The following is a 17,378-nucleotide window of genomic DNA, read 5'->3' as shown; positions in this document are numbered from 1 at the left end:
AAAGCAGCAAACCTACGGAGTCGCAGCAGGCCTGGATTCCCACAGTGGGGGGGCTTGTACCAGTGAAGTAACTTGGTCGCTGATTGCCCCCCACATCTACGCGCCCATGCCACGAGGAGCTGGACGGAGAATCCACCTTCTACAATATTAAGGCGAGGAGAGGGCCCAAGGGGGAGGAAGGAGTTGAGGCCAAGGAAGGTGGGAAAACATAAAGCCAATCTGGTATTGAATCCATCTCTCCTATATTGCAGACCCATCTTTAACCAGAGGCCTTACCAAGGGACCGGGTGAGGGTTCGAGAGTGCAAATCATCCAACCAGGGCTGGGTGGCGTCCCCGTGGATACCAGGTGAGCGTAACACAATGGTTGATTTTTCTAACTAACCCATCCAAGGTAGACTGGATGAAGTGCTGAGGATGGTATAGTTATATTAAAATAAAAAGAAGTAATCCTTTTTGGTTCTATCTCTCTCGATGATAGACTATGAGGGAGAACACACCTTACCACAAACAGCCAGATATGGGTTGTGAGTGGGGATTTTGCTGAAGTCCCGTGCAACAAGGGGCGTCTCTCTGTGTGACAGACGCGGCACGCGAACAGTGCGACCCCAGCGTCATGCTGATTTTGGACACCGTTGTTCCGAATCCCCAGCGGAAGCATGCCTGATTACGGTGATTGACCGCGTGTGTGAATTCGGAGGATCGTGCATTTGGATGCGATACAGGAAGGTTTACAGGAAGGTTTTCTTCGACACGGCGATCATAGGCAGGGTGGGTGGAACCATAGCTCGTAAACATAGCGGACGTCAGCATTTTGTATATGAATGCAAAGACTGGATTGGAAGAAAGAAGGACGCATGGCCACAGGTTCCGTTCTCGAAACGTGCTTTCACGTGATTGTAGAACGCCGCCAACAAGGAAATGAGGTGTGTTAAAACTGACGGGAAGTACGCACTTCACTATTACGGAGAGAGGAAGACAGAGGTATAAGAACATGCGAACCCCGCCGAGGGCTAAACGGTGAGTAGAAGGGAGACAAAAATTTAGCCAAAAGAGGGAAATAACAGACAGGAATTATTCGAGCTATGAGGTATGAAACCCTCATTTAGACTGTTTTTCGTTGCTTCCTAGTGTTGACCAGCACTACTAGTGAGCACAGGCGCCCGACCGAGGCTAAGAGGATCTTGTGTGCAGTGAAATTAACAACCACAAAACGTACGGCAGCCGAGGGTTCCGGTGACTTCAGAAGAAACCCCATGTGTTAGCAAGGTAAATTGTTCCAAACGAATTATGTGACCGTGATGATATATATACATATATAAGCTTATAAGAGCAGTCTCTAGACAACGACGGTGATTGAACATAGAAAAGAGTTTGAGACTAATATTACGAAATGTATATATATTTGTACTTATTTATTTATTTTTCCAATAACACTAATGAACTGCCTTTTGATGATGAGGGAGTTGTGGAAGGATGTAGAAAGATTGTCTATGGCAAAGTCTCCATGGTGTTTTCACAGGGAGCAGTCCAGTAAAAGGACACCTGTATATTCCCATGCGCAGGACTAAAATTCAACCAGTGCATGGTAAGTGTGTAGAAAGCATAATCAAATGCTTTTGAAACTTTTTCAGTAGCTAACATTTGACACAATGTGGTAATTGCTACTTTTCCTTCTTTTTTCTTTTCTCTCTTTTTCTCCCTTTTTAGCTTAGCTACCCTCTCTTCAACTTCAAGGTGTAAAGAAAATTGTCCCGAGGGATATTTTCCCATACGGGACCTAAGGAGTCACATTTTTGTGTCGAATTATCCTGAGGAATACATTTCCAATCAGGATCCAAGTAGTCTAAATCTTGTGTTTTGTGTTTGTAGTGGGATTACGTTGGTCCCCCTGAAGAAGTTCTCACATTTAGAGCAAAATAGCTCTGGAAGAACGAAACATGTTGGGTATGGAGCGCTGTGATTCAATAACAGTTTTGTGTGACCAAAGGTAGTAATTGTGAGATACCTTTCATAAGAAAGGAGTGAGGTATTGTATTCTAATAAAAAGTCTTAAGGGTACCTAGATGTAAAAAGGTCCTTAAAAAGTGTAAAGATCCAACGCAGAATTTGCATTACATTTTTGATTGACAACATTGTTCAGCTTGCACTTTGCACTTTAGGGTTGATCCACCCACAGTGGGCAATTGACCACTGCGGAGAGATTAACCAAACTAAGGTACTTATTCATAGGTACGGTTTACAATATGTATTCTTTTATGATTGTCTACCTTGTATTTTGAATGTTTTTAACCACATTGGGCTTTAAGAATATTGTGTTTTTGAGACATGTTTTTGTGATATTAATTATTGATAAAAATAAAAAATAAATAAATGTTCTAGGTATTGAGAGAAAAGTTTCTAAAGAGAGGAGACACACTGGTTCCTTAGCTTTGACTTTGTACGTGTATTATGGGCAGAAGCGTTGTGTAATTTAAATAGCCCGCAGTCTCCTTTTGTTGTTTCTGGTCTCCGGTAATCAGCACATTATAAAAAAAGATGAATTAAGGTTAATTCATTGTAATGAGAGTTTCTGTATTGCTAACATAAACTTACTATCCTAGCTTCACACTGCCAGCTTCACCAGTGACATCACAGTTTTGCACATTTTAAGCACATTTCCCCTCAGTTTATACCCATTGTCCCAAGCAAATTAACATGTCAATTTCACATTGCTATGAGAAAATAACATTGCAGCTCCACTTTCCCACAACAAATGCAAATCACACTTTCTTATTTGTCCAGCTATGCACATTTAATTGTGATGGTTTGGCCCTGGAAAATGACCATGCCACTTTCACATTGTCTCCAGAAATCAGCATTCTATTTTTAACAGTGCCATGCTAATTTCACACTGCCTGTTATTCTTGTTGTCATGCCACTCATTGCTCCAAGAAGACTAGCCTTCCAGCTTCATATTGCCGGCAGTCATTGACTAGTGAGATTCACAATCAATAGAACATAGTAAATGGAAAACTGTTTTCACACCAGTTTGAAATGTGATATGCCAGTTTCATATTTCTTCAATTAATCATGCCAGTGCCCCATAACATGACTATACGAGCTTCACATTGCCCTCACCAAGACATTGGACGAACAAGTTTTACATTTTACACAAAACATAACCATGCAGTTTTTACATTGCTTCAAGAAAATTATTGTGAAGGTTTTCCCATTGGCATGCCTCTTTCAGCATTGCACCCACAACATTGCCATTGCAGTTTCATGTTGCCCCAGGCAAGATACAACTTAATTTACATGCCGAACAGTGTGTTTTCTATGCCCAAGACCCCCATTGCATTTAGGACCACCATCAGCGAGTGAAGCACCCCTACGTTTGGGTAGTTCCAGTATATATCTAGATAATTCTGCACCGCATGACAGGTTGTGCCACTATGTGCCCAAGTTATTTAATTCCCATGACCTGTTATTGACATTATATGCTCTGGTAGCCTTCTCTTCATGCTGGTAAAAAACATAATATGCCCAGTTATCAAAACATTCTTTCAGATATTACCATCTGTGAGGAAATCAGACTCCTGACCTTGTTCCAAGCCTAGAGGAGTCTCTGAAGCACACAAAAGCCAGCCTTCCATGGCAACCTGGCCAGACCCATGGGCTACCAATAGCTGGTACAGGATGGGGGCTGTACAGACCCTCCCAATCGTCAGAGCCATGCCCTGACTTTAGTAGCGTGTTCTTGGACTGAAGGTAGAGTTTTTCTAGGGTTACGTGGCCAATTCCTGATTCTTAGTACTTATATGCAGATTCAAAGAGTTGCAGACAAATGCCACAGAATTATGTGCTTTGCAATGGTGGTGTCGCCAAAAACCCTGAGGTTCATCTGTAATTAGAACCTGTACAATTTGAGGATCAAAGAACTGCAGCCCCAACGAGGACTTTGTGACACAAGATGAGAGCACGCTGGACATGTATGTATGCTGGAAGAGGTTCCCTCTGGATGATAGAAAAACAGCAAACATTGTAGTCAGATACTGGATAGAGAAAGGAGATATCTGGGGAAGCCTGCAAAACATACCAAGAGTGGCCAGGAGAGTAGGGTTTTGGGAAAAACTGAGATGAGTGGGGAAGATGGCCATTGAAAGCAGATCGAATTTGGGGAGCTGTGCTTGCTGCATGTCCCTGCAGAAGATTAGGCAGGGCTTCGGCCATACAAGGAGGCTGCCAGGCCATTTATGAGATTAGAAAGCTATTGACTAGCAGCCACAGGGGAAACAAGATAGACAAGAGCCTTGGCCAATGTGAGAGCCTCGGACATGCCAGCATCGCAACAGGACAATCAGAGAACAGAAAAGAGCAAGTAGTCTTGAGGGGGGTTGTATAAGGCTGGAGAATCGAGCTGAAGGTTGTGGCGATTGCAGGAGCATTGAGAGCAGCATGCTGTGGAGTAGGGGCAGTGTGGAAAAAGCCAGAGAGAAGAACTCATTAGGAGAAGTCAGAGAGGCTCAAGGAGAAGCAGAAGTGGCCTTGAACTTCGAAGTAGCCCTTGGTCAGGAGAGCTGGGAAAAGACCTGAGAAGGGCCTTGAGGTGGATAGAGTCAAGGGACAGTTTGCTGTAAAAGGTGCTTTTGGAGCATTTCAGGACTTTGGCCCCCTTAAGGACCCAGATTAAGAAACCTTGACTCCTTTATAGTGGTGGAAAAGGCACTAGACCCCTTAACGGTGATCACATAAGATGCAGGATTTGAGACATGTTTTAGGACTACCTGAAAATACTAGGCAAAGATGGAAACTAAGCATTAGCTTTCGAAGTCCCACAGACTTCTTTGTCAGATGTTGCATAGAGTTTGCCTTATGGGTGTGAAAGTCAATATATCCCTTAAAGGATCAGAGGGCTGAACGATCACTGGGAGTGGGATGGGCACTATCTCCCTTAGAGAGTGAAAAGCACACCAACTCCATTAGTAGTGGGAAGAGCAGTATGTCCCTTAAAGTTTGCTGGGAGACAATGAACCTGGGCTAGGAACAAGTGAATCAAGATCTAACCTCCTGATGTGAAATACAAATAGTGAGCTTTGGCACTATATCCCTTTGACTTGGACCAATGGGTACAAAATGGCTGGGTGCTATATCCCTGTGTCTGTAATCTGACCCAGCATGCAACTGGTTCTTGTATCACTGAGACTGTCTTATACATAGAGACCAGAATTCCCTTGAGAAGGGAACCCATGACACTTTATGATTTGACCCATTCTGGCACTGTTCATTTAAGCCACTCCCAAGCAGGGAATGCCGGTTCTGTTCTATGTAATCCCCATCAACCCTCTGTGTTTTCATAACCAAGGTTGAACATTAACTTCTTGAGTTAGGATTTTTGTTTGATCTGCCACAAAGCATCTGATCAGGTACCCAATGCCATCCCACCAAATAGTGACATCATATGCCCAAGTACCCTCATTCCCTCAACCGGTTTATTTGTATTTGTACTTATTACGTTTTTATATAGCGTGTTATGCCCAAGTGCTTTACAAGAGGACAACAAGAAATACAACAAGCATTCCATAACATTTAAATCAATAACCAGAAAACAGTATAAGTAACAATTTACTTGAGTGAAGTGGTTGAGCATGAGTGGAGAGGCAGGCAGTGCCAGTATATGCCTATGCGTCCATGCTCCAGGTGGTGCCATCATATATCCAGGTATTCACCTCTCCATGCCACATATACTTGCTCTCTCAGTTGTCCCTCCTTCCTGAGGCTATGACTAACCAAGTGACATCATCAGGGTAAGCTACCTAGCATTCAGGAATCTTCTTCACTCTTTACTAATGCGGTCCTCTGAGAGTCGCTTTCCTGTCTTCCTCTGCTAACCTTTGTCCCCTTCATCCTCTCTGAGGCTCCAAAATACTTTAGCACAGCTCGCAGTGAGCACAGTTGAGGAGCCATGCTATCCTGCCGCCTTGCTGTCGTCCTGCACATGTGTGAGGGGCATACAGTGGTGCCCAATTCATGCACACTCCATAGGTTTCGACCTAAAAGTGAATTACTCATTCATGAAAAGGACGTGCTGCCTGTCCTTTCCTTACATCAGAAAATAACTTCCCAGTGGCAAGCTGGGTTATAGGCTGTTTGGGGCGGGGCCCAATACCCTGCAAAAGTTACCTGCCACTTCTAAAAGCCAATTGGAGTACTTTGCTTCTCAGCTGGTAAAGAGTTCCTAATTTAACACATATCCTAGTGTTAGGTGGAGCACTCATGACAGGAAGAGATATGCATTTCTGGTAGATTGTTAGACCTGTTGATCTAGCGTTTAACCCTTGCAGTTTACCATGTAAAAGACCAGTGGCTGAAACATGAAGTACTTTTTAAGCTATAATGGTTCCTTTGACCTATAAACAAAAACATCCTTGACAGCTCATAAAACGTGTGTTTTAGTATATGTTCACTTTGGTTAAAGTATGCAATCAGTCCGGCAGCAGAATATATAAACGTCTTGTTTATCATATCGTTTATAATAAAATTCCTTTTTGTCATCGTCTTTCATGATAAGATATGTACATAATTAGAATAGTCCCTTTCAGCTATTAAGTGACTCATGCCACCTCACCAACCAGTAACTATTCTATTCATTGTATTTATTATTACATTTGTAAGGTGCGCCTAAGCCTTGGCCATCTGGGCGCAACAATCTTAAGAACATGGTTACAGAGACAACAACTTAAGAGATTGGTTACAAGTTTGACTTAAGGAAGTGGTTACATGAAATGGAAACTCGCCATCTGTTCAGAACCACTTGCCATTGCATTGTGAATATGCAAATTTGCCAAAAGCATGTCGTTTTGCTCCAGAAAATAGTTTCTTTTTCTTATAAAGCAGTGCTTGTTCATACATAGTTTTGAAAGTCTGAGAGCTCTCAGGAAGGCACCATTTTGGGGATCACCAGTGTGGTGCAGTCAGACACTCTGCCCAACTGAAATGGATTCCAAGAAATGCAACCACAAATATCCGAAAACCGCCTAACCACTTCACCAGCAGGCGCACACTTCCTCCCTCCAGAGGCGCCCAATGGCACTTTTCCTCCCCCACTACTCATACCCTTGTTCATCTTCTCCCCCAAACGAACCGATTCCCCTCTAGACTCTCCTGCCACCTTACAATGCACATGGACACCCTCCACAGACCTGCCCGACACCAGACAGACACTACTGAGCAATTACTTAGTTCTGCTCTTTAGTCCTATTTCACTCCCCCACATCATTGGGTAAGATTACCCCCAAAGCATGTTTAGCCTCAAAGACCTTTGAATCCCACTCCCAATAACATATCGCCAGGGTGCCATCACACAGGATCTGGTTACATCCGGCCAATACCCATCAATGCCACAGTTTTTGCATCTTTCTCTTCAACTGCCAAAGTAACAACCTCTGCCTGCCTCCTTTCCTACAGAGCCATTCCCAGCAAGGCCAACAACAAATGGCAGAAGAGCGCTATACAAGAACACTTTACTTACTCAATTTTGCAGTGCGTTGGTATTGTAAAATGTGTATTGCAATCGTATGTGCAGCCTCTTCCACTAATCGTGTTTTAGGAGGGAGGGTAGCTGCTACCATCGAGTGCTCATTTCCGCCTAAGTGTGGATGCTTTTCCTGCACAAGAGCAAAGGTGAAAGCTTGTCTCCCCTGCTGCAAAACGACAGAGAGAGAGACTCTTCACACTGAATGTTATGCTCCCCCTCTGCTTTCCCCAGCTCAGCAATATGTTGTTTTGTATACCCATCCTGCCACAGCCATTCAGGATCTTCATGGCTAGTAATGAGGTTTTCTTTTGCTCCTCTAAAGGCTAGATGGGCCATTGAAGACAGCGTGTATTGGATTTCTTGTAAAGTGACAGCTTAGCCAGGGAGCCATGGAGTGATGTGCCTGGATGGGGTGTCAGTAATAATGAAGGATCCAGCTAGAATAGCTGATAGTTGCTGGTACCCAGGCAGGGCTCCGTCGGAGGGGAATTGGTCAACATTGCGTACTAAATTCGGCAGAGAATCATTGGGGCTTGAGAGGCAACCCGTTACTCAGAAATCAGCTGTGTGGGATGTGTTTGTCATTGAAAAATTAGGTCCATCAGGTATTCTAGAGATGTTGGGACGAGTATAATGTGTGGTGGGATATTGTTGACAGCCTTCTGGTCTTTTTTGTAACTTCGGGTTTGAAGCCTGTTTATGTTTTTTAAAAAATTGTTTTTATTGAGTTTTATAAACAACCATACAGAGCAACAGGCTCCGATATCAACATATACATAAAGACATATATTTCACAAACCCTACAACTACACTACCAATAAGTAAGTCACACAGTTATTACATTGCATCGCCATCCCCTAATTGTCGCGCGCACTCCTCCTCTTTATCGTTTGCAAAAAGTGTTACCGTTAGCGCTATCCATCTCTGGAAGCCCGCAACCCCCTCTGCAGCTTGCACTTTGAGTGCCTTTTCCCACACTCCTGTTTCTGCCATACACCACTTTTCCAGGCCCTTCTACTGTTTGACCACACTCGGTTCTTTCGCATCTTTGCATCCCATGGCTATGCTTCGCTTGGTCATAGTATATATCAAATCTTTAAGTTTATGCAGTGGTTTTTCCTTCACATTTTTCTTATAGCGGCCCAGCATGCAGGCCTCCGGTGTCTGGACCTCCAAGTCAATACTCCATTGTGCCACCTTGTCTGCTATCTTCCTCCAGTACCCATGTATCACCGGGCACCCCCAGAACATATGCGTGAGCCCTGCCTCTTCCGCTTTACATTTGGGACACACATGCCTCCCTGCCCCTGCAAAGGTGGAGATAATCACCGGTGTGAGGTATGCCCTCTGCACTATGTACATTTGTATCAGCTGTACCCTGGCATTCCTTGACACCTTTTTGTGATACAGTTTTATTTTCTCCCATTCTCCCTCATCAAATGTCCTCCCCAGTTCTAGTTCCCATTTACTTCTGCATTTCAGTTCTACTTGCGAGTTGCAGTCTATTAGGATTTCATAGATTCTGGAGATCGCATGTCCGCCTTCCACCACTGTGAGCAGCAGCCTGATATCCTCATTCCCAATGTCCCCTTCCCCAATATTTGGCCATCTCTTGCGTATCACACCCAGAACTGTGTTATACAACAGAAACTGACCTGCCTGAATCCTCGCGCCCTCTAGTAGTTCCTCGAACGTTTTCCACCCTCCCTCCTTGCGCAAATCTCCAACCGTGGCCACCCCATTCATCTCCCACTTTGTTTCTCGGCCCTGCTTCTCTCCCTACCCTCCATAACGGCCACAGTTGGCGTCTGTAGAAAGAGCGGCTCTGCCGTGCCTGTGACCCCAGAGGCCCTATGCCAAACTCGGATGCCGAGTTTTACCAGGTAGGGGTTTTCCCGCTGCACACTGGTGAGGATCCAGAGGAGGTCTCTCAGGTGTCTGCAACACAGGGTAGGCTGCAGTAGTGCCGTCTCAGTCGTACTTTAATCTGCCATCCATTTCACTACGTGCTGTAGTTGGCACGCTAAAAAATACAGTTCGATGTTCGGCACCCGCAGCCCTCCCTGGTCGTACGGCCTTTGGAGAGTGTTCAATGTCACCCTGTTCCGACCCTCCTGCCACAGAAATCCCCTGTACAACTTCTCCAGTTCCCGGAAGAAATGCCTCGGGATGTCATATGGGACATTCCCAAAACAGTGCATGGGCCTTGGCAATGCCACCATTTTTAGCAATGCAGCCCTACCCATCACCGACAGGGGCAGTTTACTCCAGAATCCCATGGACGCAACAAGCACCGCTTTAGCACGCACTGTATTATCTTCATACTCTTGTGAGGGGTCGCAATGTATGTTAATACCCAGGTATCTAAAGGAGCTTTTGCACCAGGGAGAGGTCAGGCAAATCCTCCACCTTCTTCATTGCAGTGGCCGCTAGCGGGAACAACCATGATTTCCTCTTATTTATGTGTATACCTGTGTACTTGCTAGAGTTGTCCAGCACCTCCAATATGTACGACAGATTCACTTCAGGGTCCCTCACATATAACAGCACATCATCAGCATACATAGATACTACGTGCCTCACTCCGTCTATGTCTATTCCCACATCCCCGTATTCTTGCCTCAGGTAAGCAGCCATGGGCTCTGCTGCGAAAATGTATAACATCGGGAACAGCGGGCACCCCTGTCTAGTGCCCGTGAATAGTTGCCATGCCTCAGAGTACATGCCTTCAGTCTTGACCCTTGCCATAGGTTTCGTATATATAAGGTCACCCACCTCATGAACAACGGGCGTACCCCCATCTTCTTCATTGTGAAATACAACCAATCCCATCTCTGTGAGTCAAACGCCTTAGTTGCGTCCAAAGACGCCACAGCACATTGTGAAGGACTTTCCGCCGTGCTATATATCACATGGTGAAGTCATCTTAGGTTCTCAGAGATGTTCCTCCCTGGCACATACCCAGTCTGATCCGGATGGATGAGCGTGTGTATGACCCAACGGAGCCTATTGGCCAAAATAGCTATGAGGATCTTGCTATCCTGTTTGAGTAAGGACAGGGGCCTGTAGGATCTGCAGTCCGTGCTTACCCTATCTGGTTTAAGCAGTGGTACTATCAGGGCCTCCCTCATGCTCTCTGGCAGGATGCCATCTTCGAAAGACTCATTATACACCTTGGCCAATAACAGCGCCAGTGTGTCAATGTAGGTTTATACAATTCTCCAGTGAGCCCATCCGTCCCAGGTGCCTTTCCCGTCGGCAGGGCTCTTACGGTGGCCACCACTTCTTTCAGTGTTATAGGTGACTCCAATGACTCCGCCTGGGAACCATCCAGTTTGGGTAGCTCTATCCGGGCATGAAGTCTGTTTATGTTATGGCTTCTTGTTTTGTGTTGTCTTCTGGAGATGGCAAGAATTTAAGCCAAATAGGGTCATGAGTTGGAAGTCACTGCCTTGGAAGTGATGCAACAGTTTCTAAGATGATGCAGGGTTGGTGCCAACCAAATGCATGTCTGTCACGGTTGATGTAATGTGGTTGTAGTTTATTAATCCTTTTATTAGGTTTTGAAGTCATTTTGTTGAGTCAGTTGTGGGTGTTATTTTAGAGGTCTCTCATGTCCTTACATTTGAATGTGTATACAAGACAGATGCGAGCGTGGGAATGTCAGCAACCTTGCTGCATTTCAAGGGTCTAGGGACGGCATTAGTGGTGTTAGGCTCCTTTTATCTATGAACACTGGATAATGGGTGGATTAGGCATCAACTTGGAATTTATTCCACATTAGTACCTGGCGCGGCAAAATGTCATTAAAATAAACGCACCCATTGGTGCTTTTCGGAGCCTTACCTGATGGTAATCCCAACGACGTTGCGGGGTGCATCTCACGTAGGTCCCGACCATTGTTTCCATGGAAAAGGAGAAGGGACTACCTGTAGTCCCTTCTTCATGTTCTATTAATTTCAATGGTGCCATGGAAAGGGAGAAGGGACTACGTGCTTCTTACGATCCCCGGCAGGCCATTTTATTTTCTCGACTCGAGAAAAATTGCAATTATTACCCCGGTACAATGGCAATATGACCCTCGGAGGGGGGCCATTACCAGTTTTTGTAATGCCCCTGGGGCTCCGTTAAAGCCCTTGCTTCGCTCATGCTTCTAACTATGGCCCCTGTGACATTACCAGACCGGTAATAACCCCCCTCCTCGGGTCATATTGTCTAAATAAAGGGACCCATGTCTGACTATGGGAGACTATACAAGGGATTCAACCTTGCCCAACAGATCGATGGGTTAATGGAGCATCCCAGGGATAACACAATTATTTCTAGAATGTTAAAGCAGTGGTGGGAAACAGCAAGCAAAACGCTCTTACTAGCTGTCACTCTGCAAGGTCCTGTGGAGTCAGAGTTACAACAGTATCTCCCATGTCTTCACAGTTTGTAAGTATCAGGAAAAGGCTCCCTGATAAATTGTTAATAAATACAATTTTAAAAAAGTCATGTTTCCAGTGATAACTGTTGTCAGTATTTCTTCTTGACTTCCAGTGTATGCGATTCTGTTAAGTTCAGCAAAGCCCGGTATACCACCCTCTACTCAATGCATTAGGCATGACCTAATGCACCAGGCATAATGGGCATAGAGTTTGTGTAGTAAAAATTGGAGCAGCATATAGTAATTGCCTTTTTTATTTTCACAGATTGATGGTTGCCTTTACTGCAGATAAGTCTTTATTCGAATGGCAAGGTTATTTGTATGCGGTTTTACTGCTTGCAGCAGCTATCATCCAGTCCCTCTGCCTGCAGCAGTATTTTCAGGGGTGCTTCGTGGCGGGAATGAGAGTGCGCACTGCTCTGATGGCCGCCGTTTACAAAAAGGTAAGACGACCAGCTTCATTGCTAAGGGTTCCAAAACACTGTCGTCCACATTTATCCAAGTGTGAGACCCTTTGCTGTTGATCAATTCACATTGTAATACTATGAATATCAGGGAATACAATGCTTCGCTCTTTAGTTTAAGGCCTCTTCATACTCGGAACCCCTAGGTTTCTTCTTCAAAGCCTTAGAAATGTCACAAATACTTTATAGATAGATGAAATCTCTTCTTTGCTGACCTTATATGGTAAACACCCAGACAATTACAAAAATCATGGGAAGGACGTTCATTTTTGTAATATCAATATTACACTAGATTGTAAAATTGCTAAGTGTCCATCTTTAAGAGTCACGGAAGAATGCAGAAAGTTTCCTTTGGAAATACTGTATTTTTGGTGTGATCCCTAGCGCTGATGTAATGCAGCGAATTCTAGACTGTGTTCTTCCCCTGATATACGCCCTGCTGGGAAGGTATGCATTATTGGGTGGATAAGGGGAAAGAGAGAACTTACTGGTGAAAGGAAAGGCTGTTATTTGAAATATGTATCCTGAAATGTTACGAGAGACATTTTGGCAGCAAAGTTACTTTTTGAGAGAATGACATATGGTATTTAGATGTGTAATGTAAAGCATTGGTGATGGAAAACAGTGTTTACTGATGCATGTTGCATGAGAGAACCGTAACAAAAACCAATGTCAGAGGACATTAGTTAGTGTATAAGTTAGTGTATAAGTAATTTACTGTAATGTACTATATTAATAGGTCTCAGTACAAGTACAGTGTAGTAATAGTATATTAATTATAGGGTGATATGCATAATGAAGAACGTTAAGTGCTAAATAAACCAGTATATGGAGAACCAAGAATATTCGTAATGAAGACCACAGTTTGGAAACAAAAGGAACTGAAGAAAATTGGAAATGGCTGATGGGCCTGGTGGCGGATAAAATCAAAATGCCGTAGACTATACGACCTATTGCCTTGGGACCCCTCACTATGGCTAGCTGGAAAACAAGGGGATTTTCACATCTGTTTTCTAAAGGGGGCCAGAACATTAAGTCTCACAATATACTATGCCTACAAGAGACGTGGTTGAGAACCCTCCTGCTCATAGATGGATTCACAGCATACCTGAATCCAGCTATTAAAGGCCACAAGGGCAGGCCAATGTCGGGTATGTTAATACTAATAAAAGATTAACTTAATTTTACACCTTTGGAATTATTGACCCCGACTCCGCTAATTCAAATATTGGTGGGAAATATAGGATTGGATTCTACCAACAAAACTAAGACTCTAATCATTTTCAACCTATTTTGGAATCCGGCGAGTATGGCCAATGGCCAGTCATAATTTCCCTGTACAGGGGCAGAATTGGATAGACAGGTTCAGCACGAAATGGATTAATCCTTAGTTTGTGGTATGTGGTGATTTAAACGCTGTATAAACAGCTAAGTATGGCGAATCTATTAACATGGATCAGATTAAGTCTACTCCAGCGGAAAAGAGAGAGCCACTCTGGAAAAAAACATCTACTCTAGAGATTTGATCATACTAAATGGGAACATTTCGGGAGACATCCGAGCCAGAATCACCAGGCAAGGCAAAGTGGGGGGTCAGGTGTTGGGTTATGTATATATTTCCAGCTATATGTCCTCAACAACAGACACCTTGGCTGTTATACCTATGGATGCCAGTGATCATAATTTACTGAGTGTGGCGTTAATGCCAGTGTAACACAATACTGGCAAAACATATGAGAATAGCTTGGAGGTCACCCAGGGGAGAAATAGACTTAAGGTTCCTCCATACAAACTTGAATCACTGGCAGACCGGCTAAACTCAGCCATTACCAACTTGGAACTAAAAGGTGACTCTCAGAGAGTGGACTTTTTAGGTTTGTTTTAAATGTTTGAGGTGAAAAGGGGGGTAAACAATGAACCAAGATTCACCCATCAACATGTTTATGACCAGATGGTGGCACAACAAAAGAACATCCTGAGTAAAAAATGTTTAGCCTTAAAACAAGATCACTCCACTCTGGCAGTGGCGACTAGACACAAACTGCGACAACAATATGATAATTGGCTGCTCCTCCATAAAAAAGATCTTATGAGAAAAGACACAAAGGAAATGGTGATGAAACTCAAGAATAGGAGTACTGCAGAGATGTGGACATTAATCAGTTAAACACGCTGCAGGATGCTTTAACTATGAACCCCATTAAAGCCGCTGCATGGATAAAGCCTGTTACGACCTTCTATGATCCTGAGCACGAGAGTTGTTTAATTCATTCCCCAAATTGAAGCAACTGGAACTTGATCAATACTGATTCGGATGTAATTGAGGAGATCATACATAGATCTACTCCGTCTCGGGCACCAGTGCCGGATGGTTTAATCAATGCCATCTTAAAACCAGATGAATTGCAATGGGCAAGATTTCTCTAAATTCTATTTTCTTATATTGTTAAATCTCAGACGATCCCAGGTTCCTGGAAAACATCAATCATCATTCCGATTTTTAAAAAGGGAACAAGATCTGAAAGCATCAATTATCGCCCCATTGCCCTGTTAGATGTCCCATGGAAGATATTTGCCTCTCTAATTTTGAAAACACTACTTGCATGGGCCACAACATCAGGCCACAGAGACATCTGGCAGTCAGGGTTTGTCAAGGGGCTGGGCAACGCGCTAAACATCTTTATTATAAATCTACTTAAAGGAAGAACGGAAAGAAGTAAGGATAAGAAGATTTATATTGCGTTTATTGATTTGACGCAGGCGTTCGATACATTTTCCCGACCTAAGTTGTGGAAGAAGTTACAGCAGTGGGGTTGGCCAAACAACTTGTTAGCTCTCATTCAAGATCTATACGCAGACACATCAGTGAAAGTTAGACTGAATACAGCGGGTCTCTTAACTAAAGCAGTGTGTACAAACAAAGGCTTGAAACAAGGCTGCCCGTTGGCCCCAGAACTTTTCAATCTTTTTATCTCTGACGTGGACCAGGCGTTTATGGATATAAAATCTTTTCCCCCTGCTATAGCTAATGTTAACATCGGGATACTCCTTTACGCTGATGATGTGGTCCCTATATACGAGACTCTGGTGGGTCTTCAGAGGCAACTGGAGGCCCTGCGTACCTACATTGAGGTGAATGGTTTACAAATAAATGCGAAAAAAGTATACTACTACTAGGTCATCAAAAAGGAGCACATGGAAACAAATTGATCAAATGGCATCTCTTGGCCGTATAAATACCAGTAGTGAAATAACCTTATGTATCTGAGAATCTGTTTGAATACTAGCTCTATTGACAGACCCAGATATGATTCTCTCATCAGGAAAGCACATAATTTGGCAGGGCAGGGGGGAATACTACTTAAGAGACATTGCTGTTTCTATTTGATCCCACTAATTGCTTACTATCATTCTAAAGTGACAACAATTTTAACATATGGTGCGGAAACCTCCCTTAACTTCAAAACTGAAAATTGGGCTATAATTGAGGGTGTCATTTGGAAGAAAGTATTGGGATACAAGTCCTATTGAAGCAGTGCGCATGGAATTGGGCCTTACTTCCCTCAAGTCCTTATCGTTCTTGAGGAAATGTATTGAAGAGGTCCCAAAAGGTGGCTTCATGTGTCTGAAAAAAGCTCCAAAGGAACAAACGGAGCCGGCCTTGACAGAATGGGAAAGAAATTGCAAAGCAATCCTGAGGAACTTGGGTGAATGTCAACAAACCCTTATTAGTAACCCTGATAAGATCAAAAGAAAATTGTACATCCAAGATTGGATCTGCACACAGGAGGAAAGACTCAAATATAAGTCTTACGGGAGACCAATCGAAGAAAGTCGCAGGTTAAATACAATACCGAAATATATCCAGGCTTTCCCAACTTGGTTTTTAAGAGACCAAGGGCTTCGTTACGAGTTTGGAGGCAGCTATGCCCTTAATAAGGGCATGGCTGCCTCCAAACTAGGGTCTGGGTTCCCTGAATGGGGAAATACCGGGCCATTCCGACCTTGGAGGGCCCGGTATTTACCCATTCAGGGAACCCGGACCCGGTCCATCCCCATTCCCATTTGAGCCCCCATAGGGCTCAATAGGAATAGGGAGCATGCTAACAACGGGCCCGTTAATGACGGGCCCTTTGTTAGCATGCTGGGCTGCTCGCGGGACCCGCTAAGGACGCCTGGTAAAACCAGGCATCCTTAGCGGGTCCCGTGAGCAGACCTCGTAATAGGGCAGTAAGGGGTTAACGGCTCCAGCACTTTTACCGGCACCGTTAACCCCTTACCGCCCTCCTCGTAATGAGGCCCCAAGTTTTGAAATTCCGTTTGAACTTATATCCCGCCAAAGAAACTTTCAAGAAGAAAAAATCAGATGAAGATTCGATGGCCTGCAGATTGTTTCATGCAAATGAAGCCACAGAAACCTTAAGTCATCTGGTAATGAACTGCCCAGCAGTAGAGCATCAGAGAAAAGTCTTTATGACTGAAGTGATCACTAAATTTGGTCACAGACCTAAAGAACAGTGGTGTAAAATCTTGCTGTCAGGCAAAAAAGTGACAGTAAAATTGGCCTTGGTCAAACTTTTAATTATTTTTTTTTTTAAATATCTATAGCACAAAAAACAGATTGAAGTATAGAAATTATCTCTGCCCTGGTTTAGCTTTCTGTCCTCTGTTTTAGTTGTTTTTTTGTTTTTGTATTGGCCTTTTATCTTTTTTTTGTTTGATATTGCTTGGATGTTTTACTATCCATTAACTCTGAATTACACTAAAAGTTTTAAATCGATGGATAATTATATATTACGTTTTTAAGGAGGGTTTGAGTTATGCTATTTAAAACTACAGTTCGGTGCCTGATCAACACTGTCTGTAAAGTATTGATGCATTCCTAATGATTTTATATATATATATATATATATATATATATATATATATATATATATATATATACACACACACACACATACTGTTTTGTG

General features: G+C 43.5%; 1 protein-coding gene across 1 annotated transcript in view; it reads left to right on the top strand.

The window, feature by feature from the left end:
* The window catches only part of ABCC2 (ATP binding cassette subfamily C member 2), a 467,216-nt gene that overhangs the window by 132,442 nt on the left and 317,396 nt on the right, over window positions 1–17,378 (top strand). The window contains exon 9 of the mRNA XM_069611520.1: window positions 12,210–12,387. Coding sequence (XP_069467621.1) covers window positions 12,210–12,387 — 178 coding nt within the window. The remainder of the gene's footprint in view (window positions 1–12,209; window positions 12,388–17,378) is intronic.

The sequence above is a fragment of the Ambystoma mexicanum genome, chromosome 8 (genome assembly GCF_040938575.1).
Source record: "Ambystoma mexicanum isolate Mex_15411 chromosome 8, UKY_AmexF1_1, whole genome shotgun sequence".
NCBI classification, from domain to species: Eukaryota; Metazoa; Chordata; class Amphibia; order Caudata; family Ambystomatidae; genus Ambystoma; species Ambystoma mexicanum.
Note: the sequence above shows the minus strand (reverse complement) of the source record. Positions and strands in the feature narration are given on the sequence as shown.